This window comes from Branchiostoma belcheri, unplaced genomic scaffold, assembly GCF_001625305.1.
Source record: "Branchiostoma belcheri isolate BF01 breed outbred unplaced genomic scaffold, Haploidv18h27 scaffold524, whole genome shotgun sequence".
In the NCBI taxonomy this organism is placed as follows: Eukaryota; Metazoa; Chordata; class Leptocardii; order Amphioxiformes; family Branchiostomatidae; genus Branchiostoma; species Branchiostoma belcheri.
The window spans coordinates 6,174-34,024 of record NW_017804159.1 but is presented as its reverse complement, the minus strand read 5'-3'; the positions used below and the strand labels follow the sequence as shown (position 1 = coordinate 34,024).

General features: G+C 39.1%; 1 protein-coding gene across 8 annotated transcripts; it reads left to right on the top strand.

Moving 5' to 3' along the window:
• Window positions 1-63: 63 nt before the first annotated feature.
• Window positions 64-27,851, top strand: LOC109480849 (nck-associated protein 1-like). Of its 8 annotated transcripts, XM_019783169.1 has the most exons (36): window positions 64-274; window positions 3,704-3,814; window positions 5,090-5,110; window positions 6,588-6,680; window positions 7,071-7,127; window positions 7,315-7,457; window positions 7,830-7,920; window positions 8,418-8,555; window positions 8,985-9,033; window positions 9,360-9,516; window positions 9,776-9,832; window positions 10,061-10,157; window positions 10,699-10,820; window positions 11,222-11,354; window positions 12,285-12,299; window positions 13,716-13,778; window positions 15,194-15,275; window positions 16,298-16,356; window positions 17,189-17,334; window positions 17,869-18,001; window positions 18,533-18,559; window positions 19,437-19,556; window positions 19,943-20,082; window positions 20,558-20,689; window positions 21,159-21,274; window positions 21,603-21,705; window positions 22,127-22,260; window positions 22,453-22,550; window positions 23,105-23,198; window positions 23,385-23,467; window positions 23,677-23,760; window positions 24,150-24,246; window positions 25,247-25,357; window positions 25,952-26,070; window positions 26,583-26,672; window positions 27,724-27,851. In XM_019783169.1, exons 1-36 carry the CDS (start codon window positions 164-166, stop codon window positions 27,832-27,834), a joined length of 3,537 nt encoding a protein of 1,178 aa, XP_019638728.1. In that variant the 5' UTR covers window positions 64-163; the 3' UTR covers window positions 27,835-27,851. The 8 variants fall into 8 exon arrangements, with proteins under 8 accessions (XP_019638728.1, XP_019638729.1, XP_019638731.1 ...); XM_019783170.1 differs by lacking the exon at window positions 5,090-5,110; XM_019783172.1 differs by lacking the exon at window positions 18,533-18,559.

The window sequence follows — 27,851 nt, the reverse complement described above, 5'->3', positions numbered from 1 at the left end:
ACATTTTAGGTCGACAGGTGCATCTGACCTCTAACCCTAACGTTCCCAGAATGCATTGCGACAGCCTCGGTATCAGGAAGTGGCCCAGCCCTTTCCTTCCTGTGTTTTTGTTTCCTCCGCCAAATGTGACCCATTTCTACACATTTTAGCTCAAAAACACAAGATGTCTCGGACGGGGCAGCTCATCCCCAGCCAGCAGAAGCTGGCGGAGAAGCTGACGGTGCTGAACGATCGGGCCATGGGCATGCTGACGAGGATATACAACATCAAAAAGGTGAGGCTCTCTCGGGGGAATTTTCAGGGGGACCGACTTGTCAGACGGGCTCGTTTTGGGGGAAATTAGACGATTTTTGTGGTCTTTTGACACTTTTTAGAAAGAACCTAACATTTACAGTTCCTACCTTTAGTAACATGGATGTGGTTTTTAGGTACTTGACCATAGCAAAACAAAAACGGTGCCTATACTATAGAACAAAGGATATATGATCACGGACATGTGTGATTATGATAAATTTTCCAGTTAATTTCATTTTCAAAATTAGCTGTTCCTAAAAGTAAACATTAAAAGATCTTAGCTGTTTATGACTTCCCCAATCTGCCTTGCCCCTCCCCCAATATGCCCAATGTCTTCTCAGTGTATCTATAAAATAATTTATGCTGCATTTGAATTAGGTCCAAGGTTGTATACAACCTCAGTGATTTGAATAAATAGCTGTTACGCTGTAACGTTATAAGTTCAAAATTTTTTCTTCTTCCCTTGAATGCCCTCAAATTATCATGTATTGTGTCATTTCAAATACATTCATACATGTAGTTGTGTGAGTTAGGGACATTTGTATGTTTGTAAGGTTCACTGTCAAATTTTGTGATAAATTATGGACTATTGTCATTTGAATCCTGGAGACCAGGTGTTAATGGGTACTGTAATTCCTGATTTGTTCACTGTACTGATAAGTTCACTGTTTTCACCAGGGTTCTCCCCAGAAAATTTTAGTATGAGGGAGGAAACTTACCGAGCACACACTAAGCGATGCTATAGTTATAGCTTCCTCCGGAGGAGGAAGCTATAGCATTTTGACTGTTATAAATAGAAATGGAGGCCATTTCCTGCAATTTCAGCCTTCTGTCTTTCCTAAATATACAACTTACACATAATAGCTTAAGAGACTCCAACACCAAGTTGAAAGAAAAGAAATGGCACATTTAACCATGATTTAACTTCAAGATCAAGGTGTTGGGACTCTTCTAGCTTATTACTATAATTGGAAACTCAATTTGTATGTGGTTGTCATTATGCATTTATTTGCCGGTAAATGTGTAACATTATAACAAGACAGGTAACAGCATCTTATAGAAGTCACAAGAGGATACATCTCCTTTATTTGTAGTTCTGCACCAAGCAGTGCAGCACTTGTATACACTACTACTAGAACAGTCTTCACTATAGCAGGGTTCTCCCCAGGATTTGAGAGACATGGCCCCCCCTCCAGAGGGGGGAAGCTGAAGCATTTTTCTTTATCTAAATACAAATGGAAGCCATTTCCTGCAACTTCAGGTTTTGAACTGCCAGAAAAAAATGTTAACATACAGGAAAAATTGGGCATAGGTTCCACGCTCTGACCCCTAACCGGGGGCCAACGGTGCCTTCAAGTTCGACAATTGAAACAGAATATGACATTAAGTCATACATTTTCCACTTGGAACTTGAGGCAAGCAATTATGGGAAAATGTAGAGAAGCTGGGACAAAACCTTATCCTAATGCTAATCCTTATGTTATCACCAAGTTGTAAACAAGTCCCTTATAATTATCAAAGTACCATCAAGAGTACCATCAAAACAAAATTTCACTTCTCTAACATTAAATAATCGGTCTCATGTTTAGGACTAACAAAGTTACACATTCAAGAAAATACTTTTGAATTTAAAAAAAAAGAAGAAAAAAAAAAGAAATCTGAAGAAAAAAATATTAATCTGCACAACATTTTATTGGTTTCTATCCCTTTGCTTGTCTACAAGTCGATAATGTGATTGTATCAATTTTCAAACGCCCTAAAATTAGCTAAATCGGCGAATTAAGGTGATTGCGCAATGGACGTGCCCTATGACCTTCGACCTTTTGGGGGTCATGCAGGCGTCAACTCAACAGCGCCCTCCCCATGCCTTGCCCGTCCGTTTTCGTCGGCAAATTTCTGCTTTTTTAGAGGTTTTGAGACCTTAAAACTCATACCATGGGAGAAATAAACCACATACGTTATTTTTATGGTAAATATCGCTAAAATGGACCATGCATTTTTGTCGCGTTGCCGATTTTTGGCAGAAGCCTTGCGGTGCGGCCGCCATGTGCTACGCCGATAGGTACAGGCCGTCCCCCGTCCGGGTTTGTGGGCAAAATTCAGCTTTTTTTTAACGTTTCGGGACTTACAAACCGACAGCAGGGGAAAAATAAATCGTATACGTTATTTTAATGGGAATACCGCTATCATGAACCAGACATTTTTCTGTCGCGTCAACGAATTTCGCGGCCGCCACATGCTTCATAATGTCGCGGTACGGTAGGGAATTTTCTACGGTTTATAAGTTCGTAAACGTATCGGCTTTTATTTTTAAACTTATTATCAGGGTCGAGGGCTTTGGTTTACAAAGAAATCAGACAATTAGCTTTCTTTACACGACTTCAAAACGCTAGCGGGGCGCCCGATGTTCCACCAATGACAGCGATTCTCTCAGTAGCGTCGTGCGAAATACTCATTGTTTACTCGATTATCGCCCCATTCACAAGTTTTCAGAGACAATGCCGGCGGGAAAATAGACGCCACTAAGCCCCGAAATCAGGAAATTTTATCGAATTTTAGCGAAATTTTGTAGAAAAATCGGGATGCAACACCCTAGATTTGAAAATGAGTATGAGGGCGCTGAGCTAGGAGTATCAGGGCGCAGCGCCCTTGTTCCATCGTCTGGGGAGAACCCTGGTTTTCACTGTTGCTTCTGTACAGTGAACTTATCATTACAGTTAACAAATAATTCCTGGACTTTCTTTTTCCTACACCTGTCACCACCGTGAACATATAGTTCCGTGAACACGTCCATTTTTCTCAGACCGTGAAATTTTGCTACCGTGAACATAAAGTGAATTACAGTAAGTGGATTGCAGCAAGGAGCTTCAACACTGAGCAAGTCTACATAATGTACATTTGATTTTGAGTGATCACAGATTTTTTGCAGTTTTCGTTTGAATCATTGCATGTTCGCTCAATGTTAAAATGAGACATACTATGCAAAATACATAACGGGTTTTACACAGGCGCAGTACGTTATGCGTACATGTTCTCAGCGCGTCGGTAGGATGTACTGTACCTGAGCAAAATCCGTGATGTATTGTATATAGCACTTCGGCAGAATGTCTCATATTTTTATTACAAGGTCATATTTGCACATATAAGGTTAACATCCTGTCTATAGTTTCCAAATGTTCAGAGTCAGAAAATATTTTGTCTGCAACAGGCAAAATTCTGTTGCAATGTTGACCAAAAATACAGAGAAAACCGCGAAAAGCCAGGGTTCTGCACAGGCGCAGTACATTCTACCAACGTGCCTAATGCAGCATGGTCCATGTACTAGTAATGCCATGTGAAAAGCCAGTGTGTTACTGATAACAAAATTGTTATAACAAGTTATAACATATTTCCCCCATCTAATCTGCAGGCCTGTGGAGATGTGAAGTCCAAACCTGCCTTCCTCTCAGACAAGAACCTGGAGGGAGCCATCAAGTTCATTGTCAGGAAGTTCCCACATGTCGACTCCAAGAACAACTATGTAAGAACGGTTCATTCGTAAATATAATATATGAAACAGAATTCCGTTATAAAATTATCATAAATCCTAAATCCTGATTATTTCCGGGTAAAATGATAAGATTTCTCCCAGGCTAGGTTTAACAAGGCCAGTGTCTTATCTATGATCAGTTGAAGAGCAATTTTTGCATGCCACTCTCATGATAGAATAGCTGAATCCATCTGCCAGACCTGAAATGCTTGTACATACACGTACATGTGTACATGTATTAGTAGTCGAACAATATGAATGTTGTATGCGATCTATGCATCAATGCTAGCTTTTCATTCCAGGTAATAATTTGGCTGTATTTTCAATTTATCTACTTACAAATGTACCAATCATCATATTGTGATAGAATCATATAGATAATTATCTATTAGTAGCCTGAGTACTGTAAGGCGCATCTACATGTATCCCTTACTTTAAGTCATGATAGATAAATTTTATACATGTATTTGACATGTACATGTATGTAGGTATCAAGTATTCTATATACATGTATATGTACATTGTATGTATCATCTTCCCTCCCTCACTAGACTAGATCCTATCCTCTAGTCCTGTCCTTCCCTGTGCCAACTTTCCCTCTATGATCCTCTATCACATATGCCTAAGTTGCAAGTAGTATCTGAATTCTGATCTCCCATAATGATAATCTTTTGGCACAAAAAGCATTGCACTTATATTATTACACTTGTATATTCATATTTATAAGTTAGTATCCTTAGAAATGTTGACTTTTTCTTGGCTTTTTTCGGCATGTTTGAGTTTGTTCAGGTAAGGTTCTATGAACACTTGTATATATTTTTTTTCTGGAAAGTTTTGCCTTTCATTCATCTGTGGTATTTGTACGTACAATGAGAGCCATCATTCTTAAAAGACTGTATTTTTTGCTGTGGTGGAGATTTTTTTTTGCTCTCTTTCATGCCAATTGCAATCTTGTTATTTTCCAGAGGTTTTTATTTGTAAGTATTTTGCTCAATTCTCTTGTTGCTTAAATTAATCCATAATTTACCCTACCACATTATGTATAGTCATCCTCACCCAGAGAATCCACCAGTTTTTGTTTTTTTCCCTTCGTTTTTCACCCCTGGACCCTTTTGTGTCCTAATTTCAATTACCCACGTGCCTGCAATTTTGCTCATTTAATCCAATTCTGATGTAACTGCCACTAAGAGCTGTAGACTTAGATATAACCGTACGCTTTTTTAACCATGACAATTTTTTTGCCATATCTTATCCTTGCATGTGCAGTGGACAATGCCTTTTGTGCAGGTCAGTTGAGTCGTCTTTTTGCTCTGGAGAGATGTATGCACTGTTGCACTGCACTTTGGTGTGGTCAGGCCTTTATGTTTTTTTTTTTTTGAAAACCATTTTTTTTCTTGGTAACTTTTGGTCGGATGCTAAGTATTCTGTTGAATACCGTTGTGTGAGATAGTGGCTAGCACATTAAGCACAGCATTTAATGGTATATACATGTAGATCATAATGCACACTTACTATGGTATCTCTCACACACCTAATTACTCTGTCTTCTATACATGTATTTCTCTCTCCTTCATTCTTGCATTCTTTTCATCTTTCAACTCAATCTTCCTAATGTTTTTTGTACTAATTTTTACATTTCTTATGAGAAGAAGTCATGGTTTATATGTCACTGTTCATCCTTGTATATGATACTCTGATAAAATGGTTACCATAACTTTTTGTTAGAAGGAAACATACTTGGATGGAAATGAATATTGCTTACTTATGGTTCAATAAACAAGAAGTGAGATTGTAGCTGAAAAATTTGAGATTGAAACAGAGAATGTATACATAATATATGTAAAATAACATAAGCTGTCTGTCAGTCCACTTTTTACATTATCTGAAATGTTCATGCATACATGTATACCCTCTATACCAGCTACAAATGTATGTGTTTCTTTTGTAGGCTTACTTCAATCTCTGTGATCACTCAATTTAGATATCAAAGTACAAGTAAATTCAATTTTGTAAAGAATCAACTGAGAGTATCTGCATGGAATTCCAAATTGCCATAATTGCACTAAACAATTTGGTTTGTCACTTATTTAAGATTATATCTTTTGCAGAAGTTAACACACTCAATTATGCACTAAGTATACAATCTTTCCCATCTCAAAGCAGTTACTGGGACAGAATCTCCACTTTTATGTTTGTTCCTCTTTGATGAAAGGTGGAACCGTCAAAGATTTTTTTGCTGTCCAGAAGCATAGAAAAGAACATTGTATTTAGATTGGGTCCTTCTACATTGTGAAACGTTGTCTTTTTTGTTTCTTTTTTCCAGTTTAGCTAGAGGCATGCTAAAAGTTATACTTATAGCACATCTTCATGTTGTACTATTATTTCCATGGTTTGTTCTCCTAAAAGTGGCTAAAGTATTATGCATACTTGAAAGTCTCTTGGTCATATATGTAGCAAGCCATTGCAGTCTAAAATAGCTTAGCAAACAAGTATAAAATGTTCTCTTAACTTAAGTGAATTATGTACTCTATATTGTATAAATCTAGTTATTGTATATTGTATAAATCATAAATGTCTATATTGTATAAATCTAGTTTACCATATACTTTGTATGTACATAGAGCAAACCATGACTCTTAAACATATTTAGTAATTAGCAGCATGACTCAGTTCTTACATAAAGTGGAAGTAAGTAAAAATACCATTATCTACTGTACTGTACAAGTTTTGGTTCACCTTGTTGATATGATCTTTTCCCCTAAAGTCCCAGCTGCAGCAGGTCAACAACATCAAGGGAGAGATCATGAAGCAGCTCTCACTCTACTACTTCACTTTCGTGGACGTTATGGACTTCAAGGTACATTTACACCACTGGCTTCAACGCAGTTCTGTGTAGTTTTCTTATCTTTTATCCAAAAGGTTTTGATGGATGTGTTTATAACGATTCCACACTCTTGATTCTTGTCGTAGGGCTTGAAATCCTATTCTCTGCATATCTGCACTGGTGCAAGTAACATTGAAAATTTACCTGCATGATACAAATTTTACCTGTACCATTCATCAGAATTTAGGAAGTAGTAATCATACTAAAAAATCATACACTGTACTTATTAGGAAGTTCATAGAACATTACTATGCCATGCATGGTAAAGGAGCAGTCACATCTTAGACACAAAGACAAAAGAATTGCATAAATTGTATCTCATTGTAATATCAGAACCCAGATTGTACATGTATTTTTTTACAGGACCATGTCAGTGAGCTGCTCACAACAATGGATGCCTGTAATGTTCATTTTGACATTGTGAGTAGTCCTCGACGAATTACTTTTGCAGAAATATGTACAATTTCACTTCAATTACAAGTGTTAGTATGAAGGCATAGAAATTTAGGTATACATGTATTAACATGTAATCTGAATTCAACATTTGTTGCTTTCTTCAACTAAAACTTCTACCTAACTAATTTAATTTCTTTTTCACCATGTATAGACGACCAACTATGACCTTACAAAGGGTTACCTGGACCTGATCATCTCGTACGTGTCTCTGATGCTCCTACTGGCGCGGATAGATGACAGGAAGGCAGTGCTGGGACTGTACAACTATGCACATGACCTGACACATGGCAAAGTGTGAGTTGGACTGATACACAGTGTTCTCTGTGATACAGTGTACAAGCTGCACTATCTTCTGACAGTGCCTTCACAAAGAAGTTAATATGTTTTAGGGTCTGTTTGTGTATGTTTATGTGTGTGTTTCTGCATATGAACAGTATAACTCAATAAATTAAGTATGCTTGAATTGTGATAATACATGTATTTGATAAGTGCAATAGGAGAAAGTAGAAAAGATAGATCTTGATGAAATAAAGGACAAATTTGACTATTGTTACTGAACTGTTACTCTCCAAATTAGAAAGATCTTTTTGTTGCTTTCATCACAAACAATGTAATGATAGTCTTGTATAAGGCCATAACATAAGATTTTTTTCCCTTTTTTCTCAGGGATCAGAACTTTGCCCGTTTAGGCCAGATGATCCTGGACTATGAACAGCCATTGAAGAAGTTACAGGAGGAATTCACACCTCACAGCAAGGTGAACATCCTCATAACATGAATAGCAAAGTTCTTTGATGACCGTCTGTCATCTTCATCAAGGCAATTCTGACTGGTTTACTGTGCACTGATGCTAGATGTTACTTGGTGCATAGTGCATTAAAAGTGTTACATGGTTCACAGTGCACTGTTACTTGATTCACGGTGCACTTAAGCTAGTTTTTACTGTTAATGCATTTCCAAACGTAGTGCAATTGTGACATACATAGGCCATACACTGTGAACCTGTGAACTATGTAACACCTTTAGTGCACTATGCACCAATTAACAGCTAGCATCAGTGCACAGCAAACCAGTCAGAATTGCCCTGATGAAGATGACAGACGGTCATCGAAACGTTGGCTCGTAAAAAAATAAATGGTTGTGATCAAAGAACTTTGCTGTTCAATATTAAAACAGTTATTATTTGTTGTATATTAGGTATGCCTTGCTGTATACTGAAGTGTTGTACTATGTTGTGTTGTTGTTGTATATCAGCTGGTGGCCTGTGCCCTGTTGTCCCTACACCAAGTGTACCCTCGGCGGAACCTGCCTGCTGAACAGTGGAGACAGGCCCAGATGCTGAGTCTGGTCAGCGCTCCAGGACAGATGCTCAACCCTGCACAGAGTGAGACGGTAAGACAAACCTTTGTGTAATCTGCCAGTTTTATATACACAAGGGCTGTACAAAAAAAAAAAAAACACAAATTTTGGCAAGTAAAATTTTGGTTGGGAAGGAAATCATACCCTGGTGAAAGGGGATTGGCAGTTTTTTTTCAGAATCCTGCATTTGATCTCTGTCTGTAGTAAGTTCTATCTATGTTTTACGAGGTGTTAACATCTTGAAAAGTGTTAATACAAGATACATATGCCATGAAGTATCATTTCGAGCTGGAATACTTGTCATTTTTGGTCCACAAGTAGTGTTGAAATCTGTTCTGTTCTGTTTGCTGATCCTAGCAAACCTGATGGATGTTTTTTGTAACTGTTGTCGTGACTGCTGGCCTCACAATGTCATTTCCTTGTGTTGTATATTAATGTAAGACATTTCTTTGTGCCTTAAAGATGCCCTGTGAGTACCTGTCAGTGGAGACCATGGAGAAATGGATCATCTGTAAGTATAGTCAAGAAAGGGAACTACAAATGTATATTTCTTCTAGTATAGGGTAGTTTCAAGCAGTAAATCAGTGCCACCTAGAGGCCAAATGTGGAAGTACAATGATAGGAGATCTAACAGTCATGTAGACATTCTCTCAAGTAATAATCTTGAGCAAAAGTTTGCAAAACTACTTTTCCCTTTTTTCTTACTAGTAATCAGATGTATGAGAAAAATTTTACAATGAATAAAAAAAAAACAATGAGTACATGTAGCTGTTGCCTAGGACAGCTCGATTGTTCATCAAAATACTGTACGACCTTGACAATATTGCTGTTCCCCAGTTGGATTCTTGCTATGCCATGGACAGCTGACCCAGTCAGACTCTGCTGTTCAGCTGTGGCGACTGGCGCTGTCCGGGAACTACGTCATCACGCTGTTCCGCGACGAGGTGCTGTACATTCACAAGACTGTGGAGGGGGTGTTCGAGGGGATCAAGGGGTATGTATGCCTCCCTTCTTTTGTAGTTTAATTGCTGTCATGTAATACTCACATAGATCAATCAATGTACGTCAACTTGTGATGTTTTTTCTTCCATCCTGTAAAATTTCTTCCTCAGTAGTATTGCTGTCAGTATCTACATGTATCTAAAGGCTGTTTGTTTACTAGTTGTGCAATTGTTCCTCACGTGATCTGTATTATGTCTTCTCAATAATTGCTGTGACATTTGTTTTATAATGTATATTGTATTCATTTTCAGGTACGGCAAGCGTGTAACTGAAACAAAGGAGTGTGCCAATTATGCTGTTGTTAACGCGTAAGTGACCAGGTATTTGTATCCAAAGTTATATAGATTGGACACAACTTGCTAACATGTTAGATTTTTATGTAGCCATTAAAAACATTTCTAACTGTGCTGAAGAAGGTTTTAAGTAAAGAAGCAGAAACAAAGAATGGCATGAGACACATACATTGTATGCTACCGCAAAATCAGCCCAAATAGTACTGTTGTTTTACAAATAGTTGAACTGATTTTGTTGTGCAGGGGTCCGTTTCACCGAGAGAGAAGAGCATTCCTGCGTACAGCTCTGAAGGAGCTAGTGATGATTCTGGCTGACCAGCCTGGTTTACTGGGGCCCAAGGTACAGCTCCTACAGACACTTAACTCAAGACTAGTAGACATCCTTCCATCTGGAAAGATGATGGTAGAACTCTAGGTCTGGTGTTATGGCCGTGTATAGTGTCTCGTGTGCCTTAATTATGCTTAAGATCATACCACTCATTTATCTGTAGTGTCTTCTGGTTTATAATGTTATTCTAAAGGGGCGGCATGCCCTTTTCCGCAGAGCGTAATTGGCAGTTTTAATTCTACTTAATTCTACTTCTCTTAATAAGAGCGTACACGAACCGTTTTAATTCAACGTAAAGCGTAATTGGCGCATTTTGCGTAGAGCGTAATTCGCGTTTTAATTCTACATAATGCGCCCTAGCCACTTGGAATTTACCTTAAAGCGTAATTGCTACTATAGCTTAATACATAGCCGGCTCTCAAAATTTAGCATAGAGTGTTGTCGGGACCCCCCATGCAGACCCCTTTCTAAGGCAACTATGAACTGTTAGACTAGTGTCTAAAAATGGCAATATTTCGAAAGATTTGAAATGTTGTTGTTTACTTTTCTTCAGGCTTTGTTTGTGTTTATGGGTCTGTCGTTTGCTCGAGACGAGGTACTCTGGCTACTGAGACACTCAGAAAACCCTGCGCCCAAACTCAACAAGCGGCCCAACCCTGTGGATTATGAAGACAGGTTGGTAGATTTCGTCTTTGCTTTCTTCATAGTGACTTTGACCTGATTTTCAGTTCTTCTTCCATGGTCTTACAATGTGATGGCAAAACAAAATGCATGATCATATATTTTCCATTGTCTTCATTACTTTGGAGGTGTCAAATGGCTAAATGGGGATATTAGGCTAACGGATACGAGACCAAGAGGTTATGGGTTCGATCCCCGGTATTCCTAGCAAGACGTGTCCTTGGCCCGGCAAGCCTTGGGGTACACAGCTTTCCTCACTCCACCCTGGTATAAAATGGGTGCCTGACTTTGGTTTAGGATGTAAAAGGAAAGGGATAGAGTCTGCCTTCCAATATCTTACCCTGGACACAGTCGATTAACAACCCACCATCTTTTACCATTTTTTGCCTCACCAGACAACTGCCAGAGTTGCTGTACTACATGGAAGAGTTGCGGGGACTTTTGCGGAAGTACAACCAGGTCATGCAGCGGTACTACGTACAGTACCTGAACGGGTTTGACTCCATCGTGCTCAACAACCTAGTCCAGGTAGGTTCCAGGTAGTACTATGAGTCCTCTGCATGCCGGCAGTACAACTTGTAACATGGCCAAACTTTCACAAGTCGCTTGTTTCAGATAATGGGAAAAACCTGTCCATGATTCTAAGTTGTTTCCCAAATTTCCTGGTTGTGCAAAATTAGCTCTAAAATTCTGTCACCATGTTATGAGTTGTTTTGCATGAAAAATTATCAAGCATGACTACATTTATACAAATGTGTAAAGTACATGTAGAAATTGCATGCTCATATGTACAGAGTCATTCAGTTGCATGAAAGGCTTTTGTATGTTTCTATTTGGATTTTAGTAGTCGAGTATGATCTACATCTATGCACATACAGCACCCTGAAATAATCCTTCTAATAGCCTATCTTTATACATAACATTGCCTAGCAAGCTTGTTACATTGCCTGTCTAGATGTGTAATAGTTACATGTATTGTGTCATAGATATGAATCTAACATTGTTGTGTTATGCATTTCTGCTGTAATAATTCACATCATCTCATAATTCCTTCCTTCCTCCATCCTCCTTACTAGTGTCTGTTCAAAACACATCCCTATAATTATATACCTCTAGTATACTTGTCTTCTCCCCACCTTTGCTTGTATACCACTTCTCAGTGTAGTTTAATGCATCTTTCATCACAGTAGCATGGTCATTTTCTCACTGTAGTACAGAAAACTGTAGAATATTGTCTGTTTCCTGCCTTAACCCCCCATCCTATCCTCCACTCTGAGTCAACGTTCACTTTCCAAGTGCATTTCAAATTCCAAGCGCATCTCAACTGCTCAGCTCTGCCTCTCCTATATCTAACTCCATCACATTTAAGGCTTTTAGGATCTTTTTGGCATTTAGAGGTGGTTGAAATTTTTCTTGTGGACTTCTCTTTCCTCTCTTGTAATGCTCTCCCCACCAAAGAACGGATTGCACCAGGTAGACCTAACTTGTGAAATCTGCTTGAGTTTTGACACTTTTGNACAAATGTGTAAAGTACATGTAGAAATTGCATGCTCATATGTACAGAGTCATTCAGTTGCATGAAAGGCTTTTGTATGTTTCTATTTGGATTTTAGTAGTCGAGTATGATCTACATCTATGCACATACAGCACCCTGAAATAATCCTTCTAATAGCCTATCTTTATACATAACATTGCCTAGCAAGCTTGTTACATTGCCTGTCTAGATGTGTAATAGTTACATGTATTGTGTCATAGATATGAATCTAACATTGTTGTGTTATGCATTTCTGCTGTAATAATTCACATCATCTCATAATTCCTTCCTTCCTCCATCCTCCTTACTAGTGTCTGTTCAAAACACATCCCTATAATTATATACCTCTAGTATACTTGTCTTCTCCCCACCTTTGCTTGTATACCACTTCTCAGTGTAGTTTAATGCATCTTTCATCACAGTAGCATGGTCATTTTCTCACTGTAGTACAGAAAACTGTAGAATATTGTCTGTTTCCTGCCTTAACCCCCCATCCTATCCTCCACTCTGAGTCAACGTTCACTTTCCAAGTGCATTTCAAATTCCAAGCGCATCTCAGCTGCTCAGCTCTGCCTCTCCTATATCTAACTCCATCACATGTAAGGCTTTTAGGATCTTTTTGGCATTTAGAGGTGGTTGAAATTTTTCTTGTGGACTTCTCTTTCCTCTCTTGTAATGCTCTCCCCACCAAAGAACGGATTGCACCAGGTAGACCTAACTTGTGAAATCTGCTTCTTGAGTTTTGACACTTTTGTCTGCATGCTATTTAGTGTTACTAAATGCTAGTAGAGTTACTCTTTAGAGACTTGTAGAATCACGTTCAGTGTCTTGTCGTAGTACTGTAGGAAAATGCTGTCAAAGATTGAAGTCTGCTTGTACAAAAGTATGCGACTGTAGTTTTGTGAATACAGTTTAGTAGTAGTTTTATGCCGGTACCTTTTTGTTCTAATGTGATGCAAGATTAACATTATTGAATGTACAGTTAATAGGAAAATTCAGTTCGTAACAAATCATGCATATGTTAATGTTGTGAGCACAGATGGTACTAGCTATGGCATGTTTATAATTTGGCTGCCATTTTCGCTTATCAAAACATGACATAATCAGCTGCTTGCTAAAATATTGACATTTAATTTTGTATTGAAGCCCTGTTTTTTTAAAAACATTTTTCAACACAGGAGGTTTTGATATATACAGTGGATGAACTGGAAGAATTTTGATTCTGAGAACAGACAAAAAAAAGACCAGGCAGTTTACCCTGATGTTGTATATGCTCCACCCCCCCCACACATGAGCGTGTCACTCTTCTGGTAACCAAAATTTCTCTTGTTGTGTTTTCCTGCGGCCTTCGCAAGCCTCGCTTGCGTGCGAGAGAAAGTTTCAACAGCAAACGAAACCCCACGTGTCAGGAGGACTGGGTAAGCCAGTCTATCACCGAGTTTTGTCGTTCCCCCCACCAGAAATAACCTCCACCTGCCGAGTTTGGTTTCTTCACCATTCTCCTTGGCACCGACTTCGCCAATCTTTTTTTATTTCTGGAAAGAAATCATACTTTATGACAGGTTGTCACACTTTTTTTTGTGTGTCTCAAAAAAACTTGTCAAAAGAAGCATCCATGAAATGATGAAAATATAGTACCCCCTCTCCCCCTGATTCCCCCTAGCTTTTGTATTCAAACTTGCTGTTACTATTGAGCCCTATGGTACTGAGTGGTGTATTTGTGACCCCCTCCCTGTTAAACTACTAACCCTTTAACCAGTTCTATACAAGTATCTAAGTACTAATCTTACCCCCAGGTGGTATACAGGCATTGTGGAACTGAGACCATTCTTTTGAAGTGTGCATGTTTGGTCGAAAGTGATACTGTATGTTAAGGACATTTTACGAGTACTGTTCTTGGCTTTTTACTTTTTACTTAAGGCCATGTTGATTTGATTATATGGATGACATCCGCGCGCGCATGAATTTTCGGCCATTTCCAAAAAAAAAAGTTTTCAACCATACTGTAAATCATGCAAAACAGTTGCTAAATGAGCAAAAATATACCATAAGTTGCAAGGAAAACATTTAGAAATGATACCAATGTCATAGAATGCCAAAATCAAAGGAAAAAAAGACAAAATGTAAAGAAATGAATTCGAAGAGTAGATTATTCACCATAACATATTCTGTGCCATTTGTTCAACCTTCATGACCACGTAGATTTCATAGTGAAAGCAACTTTTTTTTTTTGCAAAACTTTTTTTTATTCGCACGCGCGCATCAGTTTTGGGGTTCCCAGAGGATGTCATCCATATAATCAAATCAACATGGCCTAAAGAAAAAAAAATTGCACCAAAGACGTTTTGAATGTAAAATTAATATAGAACTGTTTTGACAGTGTTAAATTACTGCATTGCAAGATTGCTAGCAATTACATATCTGGTATGACAGACTGGAGAAACTCATCCATAGTGCCTGTGTGACCCCTTGTTCTTGTAAGTTTGTCCTAGTAAGGTTAGACTGTACAGCACATTGACAGAACATACTATATGCCTGTGCAAAACCCAGTTTTTTTATAGAATATTTGTTGGATGTTTGGTCAATGTTGCACCAGAATTTTGCCCATTGAAGACAATATCTTTTCCAACACAACATTTGAAAACTATGGACAGGATGCCATCCGAAATAAATATGCAACCTTAGACGAAACATTCTGCTGAAGTGTTATGCATGATACATTATGGGTTTCATGCAGGCACAGTACGTTCTGCCAACATTATATTCCCAGCACTGCACCAGTATTAGCTGCCATGTCGGCCTCTGCATTGTTTGCGTTGTTTCTACCTTCCAGAATCTGTCGGTGTGTCCAGAGGATGAGTCTATCATCATGTCATCTTTTGTCAACACTATGAATGGCCTGTCTGTCAAACAAGGTATATAATATATATCATAATTCTCACTAGGCTGTTTGAGCGTAGGGGCCCCCTACGCTGTGATTTTGACCCCCTACGCTGTGATTTAGCCCCCTACACTGTGTTTCAACCAGCGTAGGGGTGGTTTTGGGGGGCAGAAGCTTCATTAATCTTTAAAAAAATGAAAATATAACTTAAGAATGAAGCTATAACAATGGGAAAACAAAATCTGTCCCCCAATAAACAATAAATAGTGTCTTAAGTGGTTGATATGAGTTACAAAATTTTTGGGGGAGAATATCAGGCCCATGTTTTGGGGACTCGGTGCGTGACTCGCGCCACAGAAAGTTGCCCTTCTATACCTGACCCCTACGCTGTGAAAAAATCCTGGTGAGAACCCTGTATATATTTACATCTGATTCCGATTCATCAGAAATGATATACAAATGCATGATTTACATATAGCGCTACATGTATGCTGCAAACAATTTGGGATAGGGTGATAGAATATTGTTTTGTATAATGCAACTGAAGCCATTTTTTATTGCTTTTTTTTTAAGCAAGTCTGTGGACTATCATTATCTGTTTTTCAAAGGTTGCATTGTTAGAATATGAGAAATACTTTTGTTCTGATTATGCAATAAAAATGGGTGTGTATAAGTTTATAAGACTGTGGCAAGTTGCACATAGTAGGTAATATTTAGGCTATGTTTACATCTGACACCACCACTCTTTCTCCTTGCTTCATTATCATAGGGACAACTCTTCTTTGTGAGTTTTGAACATCAAATCAGTACTTCCCTGTCCTTTATTTACATGTAGGACCTACATGCTTACATACATGTACCATCTCTAAACAACATGACTCCTCTTCAACGTGTACAATTGGAGTTTGAAGTAGATGATTGTGTAAAATCTGGTATGACCTGGCAAACGTGTTTATCCATTTTGAACTCAGTCCCGGAGAAGAGTAAAAGAGAAAACAAAGTAATGGTGCCTATTGGCTAAATCCCAGAATGATATTGTGTTTTTGTATGTTCCAGTTGAGGAGGGGGAGATATTTGACTTCCGAGGGATGAGGCTGGACTGGTTCAGACTACAGGTACTTCATTTTAGTCAATTTGTTTTCCTGAATTTCAAATGTATGAATACTGTGATTCCTGATTTTTTCATTGTACTGTAACAGTTATGTTCTCCATTTACACTGTCACTTCTGTACTGTGAACTTGTCATTACCGTTAAAATAATTCATGGACTTTCTTTTCCTGCACCTGTCACCACCGTGAATATGTAGTTCCGTGAACATGTCCATTTTTCTCAGACCGTGAACTTTTGCTACTGTGAACATAACGTGTATACATGTACATGCGTTATTTGCTCCATTGACAGTTATACATCTAAAGTAACAGCTTACTCCCTAGAGCTAATAGCTAACCAAGTCAGAAATATTTTATTTGCAATGTGATGAGAATGCATTAAAAGAACGTCAAGTCTAACTTGTATTTACTGTAATTATTGCACAACTTTGTTGTACTTGTTCTCTAAGCCTGTCAGGCCTATAACTTTCCCAAGTTGGGCCCAGTTAGTTTGAATGTTCAGAACCCTAACCTACATGTAGCACAGCTCAACAACATAATTAACATTTATTCGTTCTAACTGAGTGTGTACTTGTGCCATCTCTGCCAGGCCTACACCAGTGTAAGTCGAGCCCAGCTGGTTCTGAGAGAGAACCCTGATCTAGCATGGCTCATGAACACCATCAGTTTGAGTAACATTAGTTCTAACTGTGTACTTCTACCATCTCTGCCAGGCCTACACCAGTGTGAGTCGAACCCAGCTGGTTCTGAGAGAGAACCCTGATCTAGCATGGCTCATGAACACCATCAGTTTGAGTAACATTAGTTCTAACTGTGTACTTCTACCATCTCTGCCAGGCCTACACCAGTGTTAGTCGAGCCCAGCTGGTTTTGAGAGAGAACCCTGACCTAGCACGACTCATGAACACCATCACGTTCCACACATACATGGTGGACAGTCTGGATGAGATGGCTAAGGAGACATCTGACCTCTCCACCTTCTGGTAAAAATCAAACCTTCAGTTGTTCCTGCTGTTTACTATATCATGGCAAAACAGCTCCAACTTTTATGCTACACACATACATACTTTTGTTGATGAAGAGAAGACATCCAGGTAGAACAAAATCAAGCAAGCAGAATTATCTAAGCAGTCAGACATTTCAGATAGCATCTACTATCCTTCATCAGAGACAGAGACATTATTGTATGCAATAAAAAATACATACACAGTACATAGTTATGTTTACCGAAGGAAAATGTGTTGTTTTTGCTCAGTTTCTTCCTCTTCTTCTTCTCCAAACAAACAAAGGTCAATGACCTGAACCAGACTTTTGTCACCATGGTAACTAGTGGTGGGTTACATCATGTTGCAATTTTATAGCAGGAGGGATTTTAACTCCTGTCACCCTATATGTATGAATGTGTTTGAGTAAGAATTAACAGTCAGAGCAGACCATATGCATTATGCCTTATGCTTTGCGCTTGCAAGTGTTACCTTGAAAGTTTCTAGTTTGATTGTTGTTTTCCCTCCCCCCAGTTTCTATGGCCGTCTGTTTGAGCAGTACTTCCAGTGGTGCCTGGAGACACCGTCCCAGATGCGCTACTCCATCAGCTTCCCACTCATCTGTTCCCACTTCATGAACTGCACCCACGAGATCTGTCCAGAGGAGGTAGTGGTGGGGTCCTTACTTATATCATCCCTTCCCTTCTGAGTGAACCTATCAATGCAAACCCTTCAGGGTCGGGCTGGAATTAGTTTGACTGCTGCCAACCCTATCTTTCAGCTCCATCTTCTTCTTTCCTCATTGATTACTTGGAATTTTAATTTGCCTGTCACTTTACTTTTCATAAATGCTTCTTGCTGAAGCCTTCTATCTTTTTTATTTTTTTGCTTTTGTGGATTTCACAGCTCAAATTTGTGTTTTATTTGTTTGATCTCATTTTCATTTTTTTAGAATGTCACAGTCAAGTTTCTGATACAGTTATATCAAAAGAAGTCTCGTAGCAGTTAGTATTTCAATGAAAATATGTAGATGACTACCCCCTAAGTTTTGCTATTGGTTTGCCCCAAGGTTTTGCACTGATAGGTGCAGCTGACATTTTTCCCCCTGGCCATTCCCTATGATTTGCCTCAGCATTTTGTGTCTCCCTACTGAACTGCCACCAAACTTTTCACTAATCTTTTGTGATGTGCCTTTCAGAAACCAATGCTGTCATACAAGCAAAATGTATGCATTCATATTTCTTATGTACAAGCTTGGTAGTACTGGCTCGTGGCAGCAGCAGAGATGCTCTGTATTTTTTGTCATTCTGGCCGAATTCTGCTGTATGTGTTAAAGGCATGGGCAGCGTATGAAGTGATTGGAAGGCTGGCACTCTTGTTGCTTGTTGCGTACATCATTGTTATGATGGTTATGAGCATCGGACAAGCCAAGAGTCCCCCAAGCAAATGCATCTTTTCCTAGTGCATGTTCTCGTTGTGGCTTCATGTCTGCATGCTGCAGTGTTGCAGGATGTGGGATCCTACAGATGAGCTGAAATGAGGAATGTAATGTTGACCGTACTCATCACAAAATGTACATATGGATGTGAAAAGACACAGAGTTTGCCCCGGAGGGTAGAATGGATTTTGTAAGCCAGTGCTAAAGACTGTTTATTAACCATTTAAATATGACTGAACCACACACAGTTGAGAACCAGTGGGGGCTCAACAAGAGAAAGAAAAAGTCAGGGTACAAGTTTCTGTGAAACTCCATCCAAGGTGCACAACATCCAAACTGTAGTGATACAGTAGTTTCAAGGCATGAAAAAATAATTACATGTACAACAGATTAAGATATACAGGTCTTGTATGTCAAATTGAATGTAGGAGCTTTAGAAATATTTGGCAAGGAGAGAGATGTACTTTGTTAGATCAGTTTTAGAGCATGACATTATCTTAAAGGTACAAGAACTACAAGAAGGATTGATCTTCTGACCCAAGGACCTCTGCATGTGCATGCATTCATATCCAACAACTACATGTACAACTGCACATCATGTCACATTAAGCATAGAAGAAAGTATGTGTGACAATTTAACTTGAAGCTTTCCGTGAATTTGTAGCGACACCATATTGGGGACCGTAGCCTGTCACAGGCCAACTTCTTCCTGGATGAGATGGCAAAGGAGGCCAAGAACATCATCACCTCTATCTGTGATGAACAGTGCAAGCTTGGGGACCAGGTAAAACAGTACATTAAACATATCTCAAAAGGGACTTAAGATTCCAATCTCCTCTGTGACATATATACCGGTAGCCAGAAGAGTATTTTACCCATATTAAGCATTAAAAACATGGCAAACCAGGACTGGTGATGAAGCTTTCACATTGTATTTTGTACATAACTTGCAGCTTGTGATATTTTATCAAGGGGTTGCTAACGTTTGTTGTCATAGGAAGAACTGGTACTCCTGATTTCTTTGCTCCCTATATGTCGAATCTCAGTTGAAAGAATCAGATGCAAAGATACAATGTAGATGCTGTAGTAAACTAGCAACAATCATCACTGTCTTGCCCAGCAATACTAAAGAATGACTGGATTCTATACTTCATTTTGTTTTATTCCCAGCTGTTGCCCAAGAATGCTGCCAAGACCATCAGTATTGCCATTGAGAGGAAGAGAAACCAGAACAAAGCCAAGAAGCTCCCGCAGGAACCTGACAAACCTGGGAGGGAGAGCATGCGCCGCTCTCGCACTGATGTCACAAGGTTAGCGAGAACTGACTTCAAATCATCCCAGGATTTCAAGGGATTTGCAGAGATCTATAAACTGAGCATGTCAGCAGAACATACTGTGCCTGCACGAAACCCAGATTTTCCCCAGTTTTCGTTGGATGTTTGGTCAATGTTTCATTAGAATTTTGTCTGTTGCAGACAAAATTTTTCCAACATAACATTTGGAAACTACAGTTGGAATGGTATCCTTATATTTGCAAATACGACCTCATTTTGAGCATGAAATCAAAGTCAAAAGAAAATGACATGCGCTTCTGGTAGAAAATATTTTGTCCAATCAAGAGTATACATGTATAATGTATGACAAACTTATGAAGTAAAGTTATACATGCGCAGATAATTGTCATAGCGGTAGCACATAGAGTCAAGTAATGTTTGGATCTGCCACATTTTAAACTACACTGTATGTCCTATGGACCTACTTGTTAACAGTGCAGTTTTTTCCCAGCATGGACAAGCTGTACCTGATGCTGACAGAGCTGTGTTCTGCCATCAACTACACCCCGTCCATCCAGGTGTGGGAACACACCTTCGCTCCCAGGGAGTACCTGACTCAACACTTGGAGTCCAGGTTCACAAAGTAAGGATAAACTTCATTAGAAACAAAATAGTCAACTAGAAAGGTAACATTTTTGCAAAGAAAATGCAAATGTTTACCTTCACACAGGTTTAGCCCAACAAACCATTGCTCTGTTTATTCTTGCTGAAACACATTCATGTATATGGTGACCAGCCCCCGCAACTCTGTCCTGCCACTTGCTACATAATGTAATCCTAATCCCAACACCACAGGGTGTCTGCTACAGCACCAGTTACTATGGTGACAGCCATCATTGACCTTCTTTGTTTGGAGAAGAAGAAGAAACAAAGTAAAAACAAAGTTTTCCTTTCATGAAGGTAAACGTAAAAAGCCAACAGAAAGTGGATGATATTTACATATTGTATTTCAAGGATACAATGTATATGATGATATTTCCTCAGCATGTTAAAGTAAAACTGTTAATACACTATCTTACCAAGATTGGTTAATTTTGTTTGCCGTGTTTCAGAGCCCTTGTAGGGATGGTGATGTACAACCCTGACTCTGGGGAGATTGCCAAGCCTTCAGAACTACTCAACAGTGTGGAGGCCTACATGGGGGTACTGCAGACCATAGAGAATTATGGTAGGTAATATTCTGCAATACAGAAAGGCACTGCATGCCCAGAAAAAATTACAAGAACTAAATCGTGACTCAGAAATGCTCCACATTTTCAAGAATTTATGATTTTAATTGTTATGTGCATTGTATAGTATTACATGTACATGTACATTGTACATGTCAAAGAATTTCCATCTTGTTTAACATACACTGTACATTGTTTGTAGAGTGGTTGATTTTTACGGCATACCTTTTGCCAGAAATTTGTAATATGATTTCACAATTACAAGTTGTATTGCACTCCTTAACTCACGTGTTCATTCATTTTAACCTTGATTTTTCACCCCTGCAGTTCACCTAGACATCACCAGGGTGTTCAACAACGTGTTACTCCAACAGACTCAGCCCCAGGACAGCCATGGAGACAAGACCATCACAGCTCTCTACACTAACTGGTCAGTCACTGGGTCTTAGTGTACAAAATACCAAGGACAGGCATGTTTCCCTGTTTATGGTTGTTGTTCAGCACCAAGGGCAGGCATGTTTCCCTGTTTATGGTTGTTGTTCAGCACCAAGGGCAGGCATGTTTCCCTGTTTATGGTTGCTGTTCAGTACCAAGGACAGGAATGTTTCCCTGTTTATGGTTGCTATTCAGCACCAAGGACAGGCCTATTTCCCTGTTTATGGTTGTTCAGTACCAAGGACAGGCCTGTTTTTCTGTTTATCTGTCTTTCTGTTCTGTTTCCCTGTTTATGGTTGCCGTTCAGCACCAAGGACAGGCATGTTCCCTGTTCATAAAATAACATAACTAATTATTTGGTTATGGATACAATAGTTTGTTTGCTGGATGTTTCATGATGTTAACTCCCTGCCCAGGTACTTGGAGGTATTGCTGAGAAGAGTGAGTACAGGACAGATCATGTTCTCACCCAACAGACATGCCTTTGTCAATGTCGGTGTGGATCCCAATCAAGTGGCCGTAAATGCTGAGGAGTTCCCAGATATCAGTGGTGAGAATAGAATATGTATTATATTATCAGACTATATTGTACAACACTATCAAATCTTGACTTAATCAATACAAAGAAGACAGAATTTAAGATGTTTCAAATGCTATCCAGCAATCTTCGTCAGTGAAAAGAAAACAAAGTTTACTTTTAGATAATATGGATCAAGGAACAATAATGCATCACTGTTTGCAGAACTGCGATCCCTTGCTGAACTGTTGGGGCCTTATGGAATGAAGTTCCTGAATGAGAGTTTGATGTGGCACATCTCCAGCCAGGTGGCAGAACTCAAGGTGAACATTTTACATGTACTTGAATCTAGATTTGAAACTATAATTAACAAATAGGACTCAAAATCATTTTTCTACATACCTGCACTGGTGCATGTAACACTGAAAATTTCATGCACAAGACAAATTTTAATTGCCCACTAAGAATTTTGAAAATATGGATCATATTAAAGAACAGTTCAGAGCCATTGCCATTATTTCTTTTATACTTCATACATGTAGGTGGTAAAAGTTAATTCAGCAAATAAAAATCCACATACACCTACTGTGTACATTTGCCTATAGTATATAAACCTAGTACATGGACCAGTGCAGGTTAGGTGCAGGTAGACATCAAAAATACCTGCACAGCTCCAATTTTACCTACACTAACCTGCAAATACCCAGTACATGGACCAGTGCAGGTTAGGTGCAGGTAGACATCAGAAATACCTACACAGCTCCAATTTTACACTAACCTGCATATGCAGGTGGTATTTCAAGTCATGTAAAGTCATCTCTGTGATCTGTGTTTTGGACTCATTGTCTCATCATCATTTAATGTATCTGTATGACAGAAACTGGTGACTCAGAACAAGGTTGTGTTGACCACCTTGAGGACCCACTTTGACAAGCCAGCATTGATGGCAGAGCACTTCAACAGACTCAGAGGTAACTCTTCTCCTTTCTAAATCCTCCATGAAATACCAATGTAACTGAAATATAGGTATTCAAACTTGATTTTTTAGTACACAATATTTCCGAGTTCAGGCCAGTTCTAAGGCAAATGGCTAAACTGAAAATATGAAATTACAGTTATCCCCATATGAAATGTACCTAATGTCTGTCCCCCTCTAGATGTTGACAACGTGCTGAAGAGAGTCACTATTGTTGGAGTCATCCTTTCCTTCAAGACACTGGCTCAAGATGCTCTGAATGATGTAAGACTCATTTCTATATGTATTTCCCATACATGTACATGTATGTAAGCAGTAAAAGAACTTAAATACATTTGTACTTGCTTTTGTTTTCCTGATTGAGAGTTTTAATGTAACATCTAGGAGTAAATATTAGCATGTACTGCATACTAGTTGTTCCTTCTCGTTTTGAGTGGCGCTCATCATCAATTTGTGTTCTGGAATTCCCACAGGTGCTGAAGAAACGCATCCCATTCCTGATGAGCTCCATCATCGACTTCCAGAAACACTTCCCTGAGACACCTGAGAACAACATGGTCAGTGTACATTCTCTTCTTCCCAATCATCTGTTGGCTCTGTATTTTGTGTCATTGAATGGCTTAAAGTGGCTTGGCTAGTGGACAGGAGATCGAAAGGTTGTGATTTCAATCCCTGGCTAGAAGTTGTGTCCTTTGGAATAGCTTTTTACATGACTCCACCCAGGTGTAAAATGGGTACCCGGCTTTGGTTGGGGAGGTAAAAGGCAGTGGAAGGAGAGGGATGGGCTCCACCTTCCTATCTTTGCCCTAGACACAGTGTGTTACCTCAAGGCCCCAAAACTGCCAGAAACTACATTGTACCTTTGCCCTTTTTAGCCATGCTTCAGTGTTACAATTAATGGTTATCATTACAGTTGCATGTAATATTTTTTTCTTGTTTGTTCCAGGTTCGTGTTGAGATAGTGAATGAGATGGCATCGGCAGCTGGCCTCCCTTGTGACGTGGACCCAGCATTGTGTGCTGCTCTCAGAGTACAGAAATCTGGTAAGCAAGCACTTAAGAAAAAACATGTGTATTGGGTTGTCGCTTTTTTTCTTTTATAGTTGGAATTTTCTACTCTTTTGTCACACCTGGCAAACTTTATTTTTCATCAATTGATAGTTGATATGTGTTTAATATGCTTCAAATAACAAGCACACTAACCCAACCTTTCATTTTTAAATCAGATCATACATCTACATTGTGTCACTTCCCACCCATGTCTTTTTTGTTTTACCTCATTTTTTTTTAGCTTGTCCTCCATGTAGGCAAATGCATTCCTTTAATCTGTGTTTAACTTACTAATTCTACTAATCTATCTGTAATCTTAATCAAATTGTTACCCCCTGTTCACCTTTGCTTATATATAAGCCTACATGGAGGAGTTTTTCTCTGTGTGTTTTGGTCATCTTGGAAACCTTACAGGTGCCGGTGCTGAATACTTTCTTCCACAACCGTTTCATATGAGACGACAGATTTGGGCAGGTTGGGCCACACTGACTGTTTTTTTGTTGCACATTTTTTAGTGTCACCTTTTTTTCATCTCTATCATGCCGTTTGGTTGCCACATCGTTGTGAGCGTCACACTGTGCTCTCTGATTAGGATTTTGAAGTTGTAGTTGTCTGCTGAGTCAAATGAATTCTAAGGTTATCTTTGAATTATTACTCAACTGCAAGTGCATCTTGTGAATTGAAGCAAAGTTTTCATTGGGTACATGTATATCTGCAAACTGACAGTTTTTTCCCCTCAAAACCTGGTTACCAGACCTATTTTAGCTGCCAAGTCTTTTTTGTCCTCTATGCAAAGCGAAAGAGACTCTGCAGCTAAAATAGGTTTGGTAACCTGGCTATTACGTGATTGTATTTCCCGTCATGGTCTCATTTGTCTTCTGTTCTGTGCCACAGTCCTTGTCCTTTGTACCTTGTATGATGTACATCATTTTAACACTAACAGGGCTATTGTTCGATTTGAAACTATTTTGTGACTGGGACACTACCTTTACAGAGAATCCAGATGAGGACTACAAGATAGCCTGTCTGCTGATGGTGTTCATTGCAGTCTCCTTACCGATGCTGTCACTAGACTCCCAGTCTTCCTTCAGAGCAGACCTGGAAGGTAGGGAATTTGGGTTAAATAGAAAAAAGTTGTGAAGTGATTGGTCATTAATTATCCTGATGAAGGCGACAGTGGTCGCTGAAAATTTGATCCCTGTACAATTGCGTGTTTGAGTAAAGTTCAACATTTTACTATGATTACTATCAACACAGATGAACTTTCATGATAAAAAAAGAATCACAGGTCAATAGGGCAATAACTTTTTTTCTGTTTGATGCATTGGATATACAGTAATATAATTTATGTTTGTTTTAAGATGATAACTTTATATACAATGTCATGTAGAAACAGAATCCATGGTGAACAGGCATACACTAAAATGTACCTGCATTCAAAGTTCTTTAATTTTTTATTCTTTAACAATTGTTCTTTAATTTACAGTTACATGAAATAAGTTATATACATCATTTTGCAATATCGAAGCATACCATAATTTTACTGTAGTGTTGTATTTTCCAAGTTGGCTCAATTGCTGTGTTTAAATCCAAACCTGAACTCAAGATGGGAATGCTTCAAAGGGTGCTTTTTTATGTTATATGCAATTTGCATGATTGCCTTGTTTTTGTTCATGTTTTGTTTGTTTACCTCTTCTAGGACATACAAACAACATCCACTGCCTGGCCAAGGCTGTTAACAGTATTGCTGCAGCCATGTTTACTATATATGGGAAAGGCAGGGTGACCATTGAGGAAAGGCTGAAAGAGTTCCTGGCTGTAAGTCCCACCATCACATGTACATGTACAAATGTGTTTCTTGTCTTGACATGTTTGCTACCTATTGTAAGTGCAAAGGATACTCTGTTCATGTACATGTACATACTGTACATGTCTGTACAAGTACCTGCTGACCCTAGACTTTTTTTTTGGTGGACCCCTGCAAGGGATGAGCTGATCAACCTTTTCTAGCTCCATGATCTGACACCTGAGTGATAACATGTTGTACAATTGGTTTTCATTCTCATTTTCATTGTACATTGAAAATAAAAGTGTCCTCATGCAAGTTTTACTTTGTTAAACTGTAAGTTGGACCCCTATATATACATGTAGATATCACTAAAGTCTAAAAATAAAGAAAAAAAAAGATAATCCCTACCTACCGACCCTAATTTTTTTCAGAACTGAAACAGGAAACACAACATTTTATTTTCCTAGGCCTTTTGGGGGACTGTACACAGGTTTACTCTTGTTGATGTAATGTCTTTAAAATTTGTTTGTCACCATCACAGCTGGCCTCCTCCAGCCTGCTGAAGTTGGGACAGGAAACCGACAAGTTGGCCCTGCGGTCCCGCGAGTCAGTCTACCTGCTTCTGGACCAGGTGCAGCCATTTTTGTTTCCTTCTTGGCTTTCCTTTCCTGATATTCTAATTCCTCAGTGTGTTCTGCCCACATGGTAAGCAACCCACCTCTGCTCCTTTTCACTCTGTAGCTACTCTGTAGAATTAAGTGCTGGCTTCTGTACAGCTAGTGTTTCTTACTGCTTTGTGCCCTTTTCTTATCTTACTTATTAGGTCTTGAAACCTAGGTGCTGATACGGCATTCTGGTACTGCAGCTACTACTACTGACTTTACTCCTGCATGAATGTGTGTAGAGCCCCCTAGTGACACCCTTGCTCACTGCAGTAGAGCAGGCATGATTCTTGTGACTAAAATGTTAACAAAATCTGTCTTGTCCATCTGTTGAGGTTTATTGCCAGCATCATTCCTGCTCTCTGTAATTGCTTTCTAAAGAGGACAAACCACAAAAGAATGATATGGCCAAAATTTTAAAGGAAAAAAAAAATATCACAGCTTTGGCAACAATTCTTTCTCAATATTGGCTGAATTGCACTGTATGCGAGTTTTATCTAGTATTGACACAAATCATTGTTCCTTTGTGGTTTGTCCCATAACACTGTCCCTATGATTGAGTTGTAGACAGTAGAGATTCTTGTACGTGTAGTACGACTCTTGCATGCCATTTTGTAGCTCATAGCTTCATTCTGCCTTGTTTGTAGTTATAGATTGTGTATATGTTACAGTACTCGTGTCATCAAGAGAGACTGGCATCTGAGTAAAGAGACTCTTTGTAAACAACCAAGACTTTAGTCTTTTATTCAGCCGAAGTTTCAGTGACTGTCTGTCACCTTCCTCAGGGCAATTCTGACTGGTTCACATTGCACTGCAGCACAGGTGTCGCTGCTGCATTCCCAAATGTACAATATTTACATATCTACGGCTGAATAAAAGACTTGGTTGTGTAAAAAGAGTCTCTTTACTCAGTGTCTTACCAACCTGATTAAACTATTCATGGAGGCTGGCATCTGTGTGTGATTTTTGAGTGTTAATTGTTTCCTGCTCTGTGTTTTTTCCTTCTCTTGATTCCTTCAGATTGTGAGGGAGTCCCCGTTCCTGACCATGGACCTGTTGGAGTCCTGTTTCCCCTACGCTCTCCTGCGGAACTCCTACCACGCAGTGCTGAGACACGACAACCGGATGTAACGTAACGGACGCAGTCT

Excerpts from the sequence above, each read along its gene's own strand:
- LOC109480849 (XM_019783169.1), top strand. The coding sequence starts at position 164 with ATGTCTCGGACGGGGCAGCTCATCCCCAGCCAGCAGAAGCTGGCGGAG. Across the intron at positions 6,681-7,070 it reads TGGACGTTATGGACTTCAAG|GACCATGTCAGTGAGCTGCT; the intron begins GTACATTTACAC and ends ATTTTTTTACAG. Across the intron at positions 23,468-23,676 it reads CTCAAGATGCTCTGAATGAT|GTGCTGAAGAAACGCATCCC; the intron begins GTAAGACTCATT and ends GAATTCCCACAG.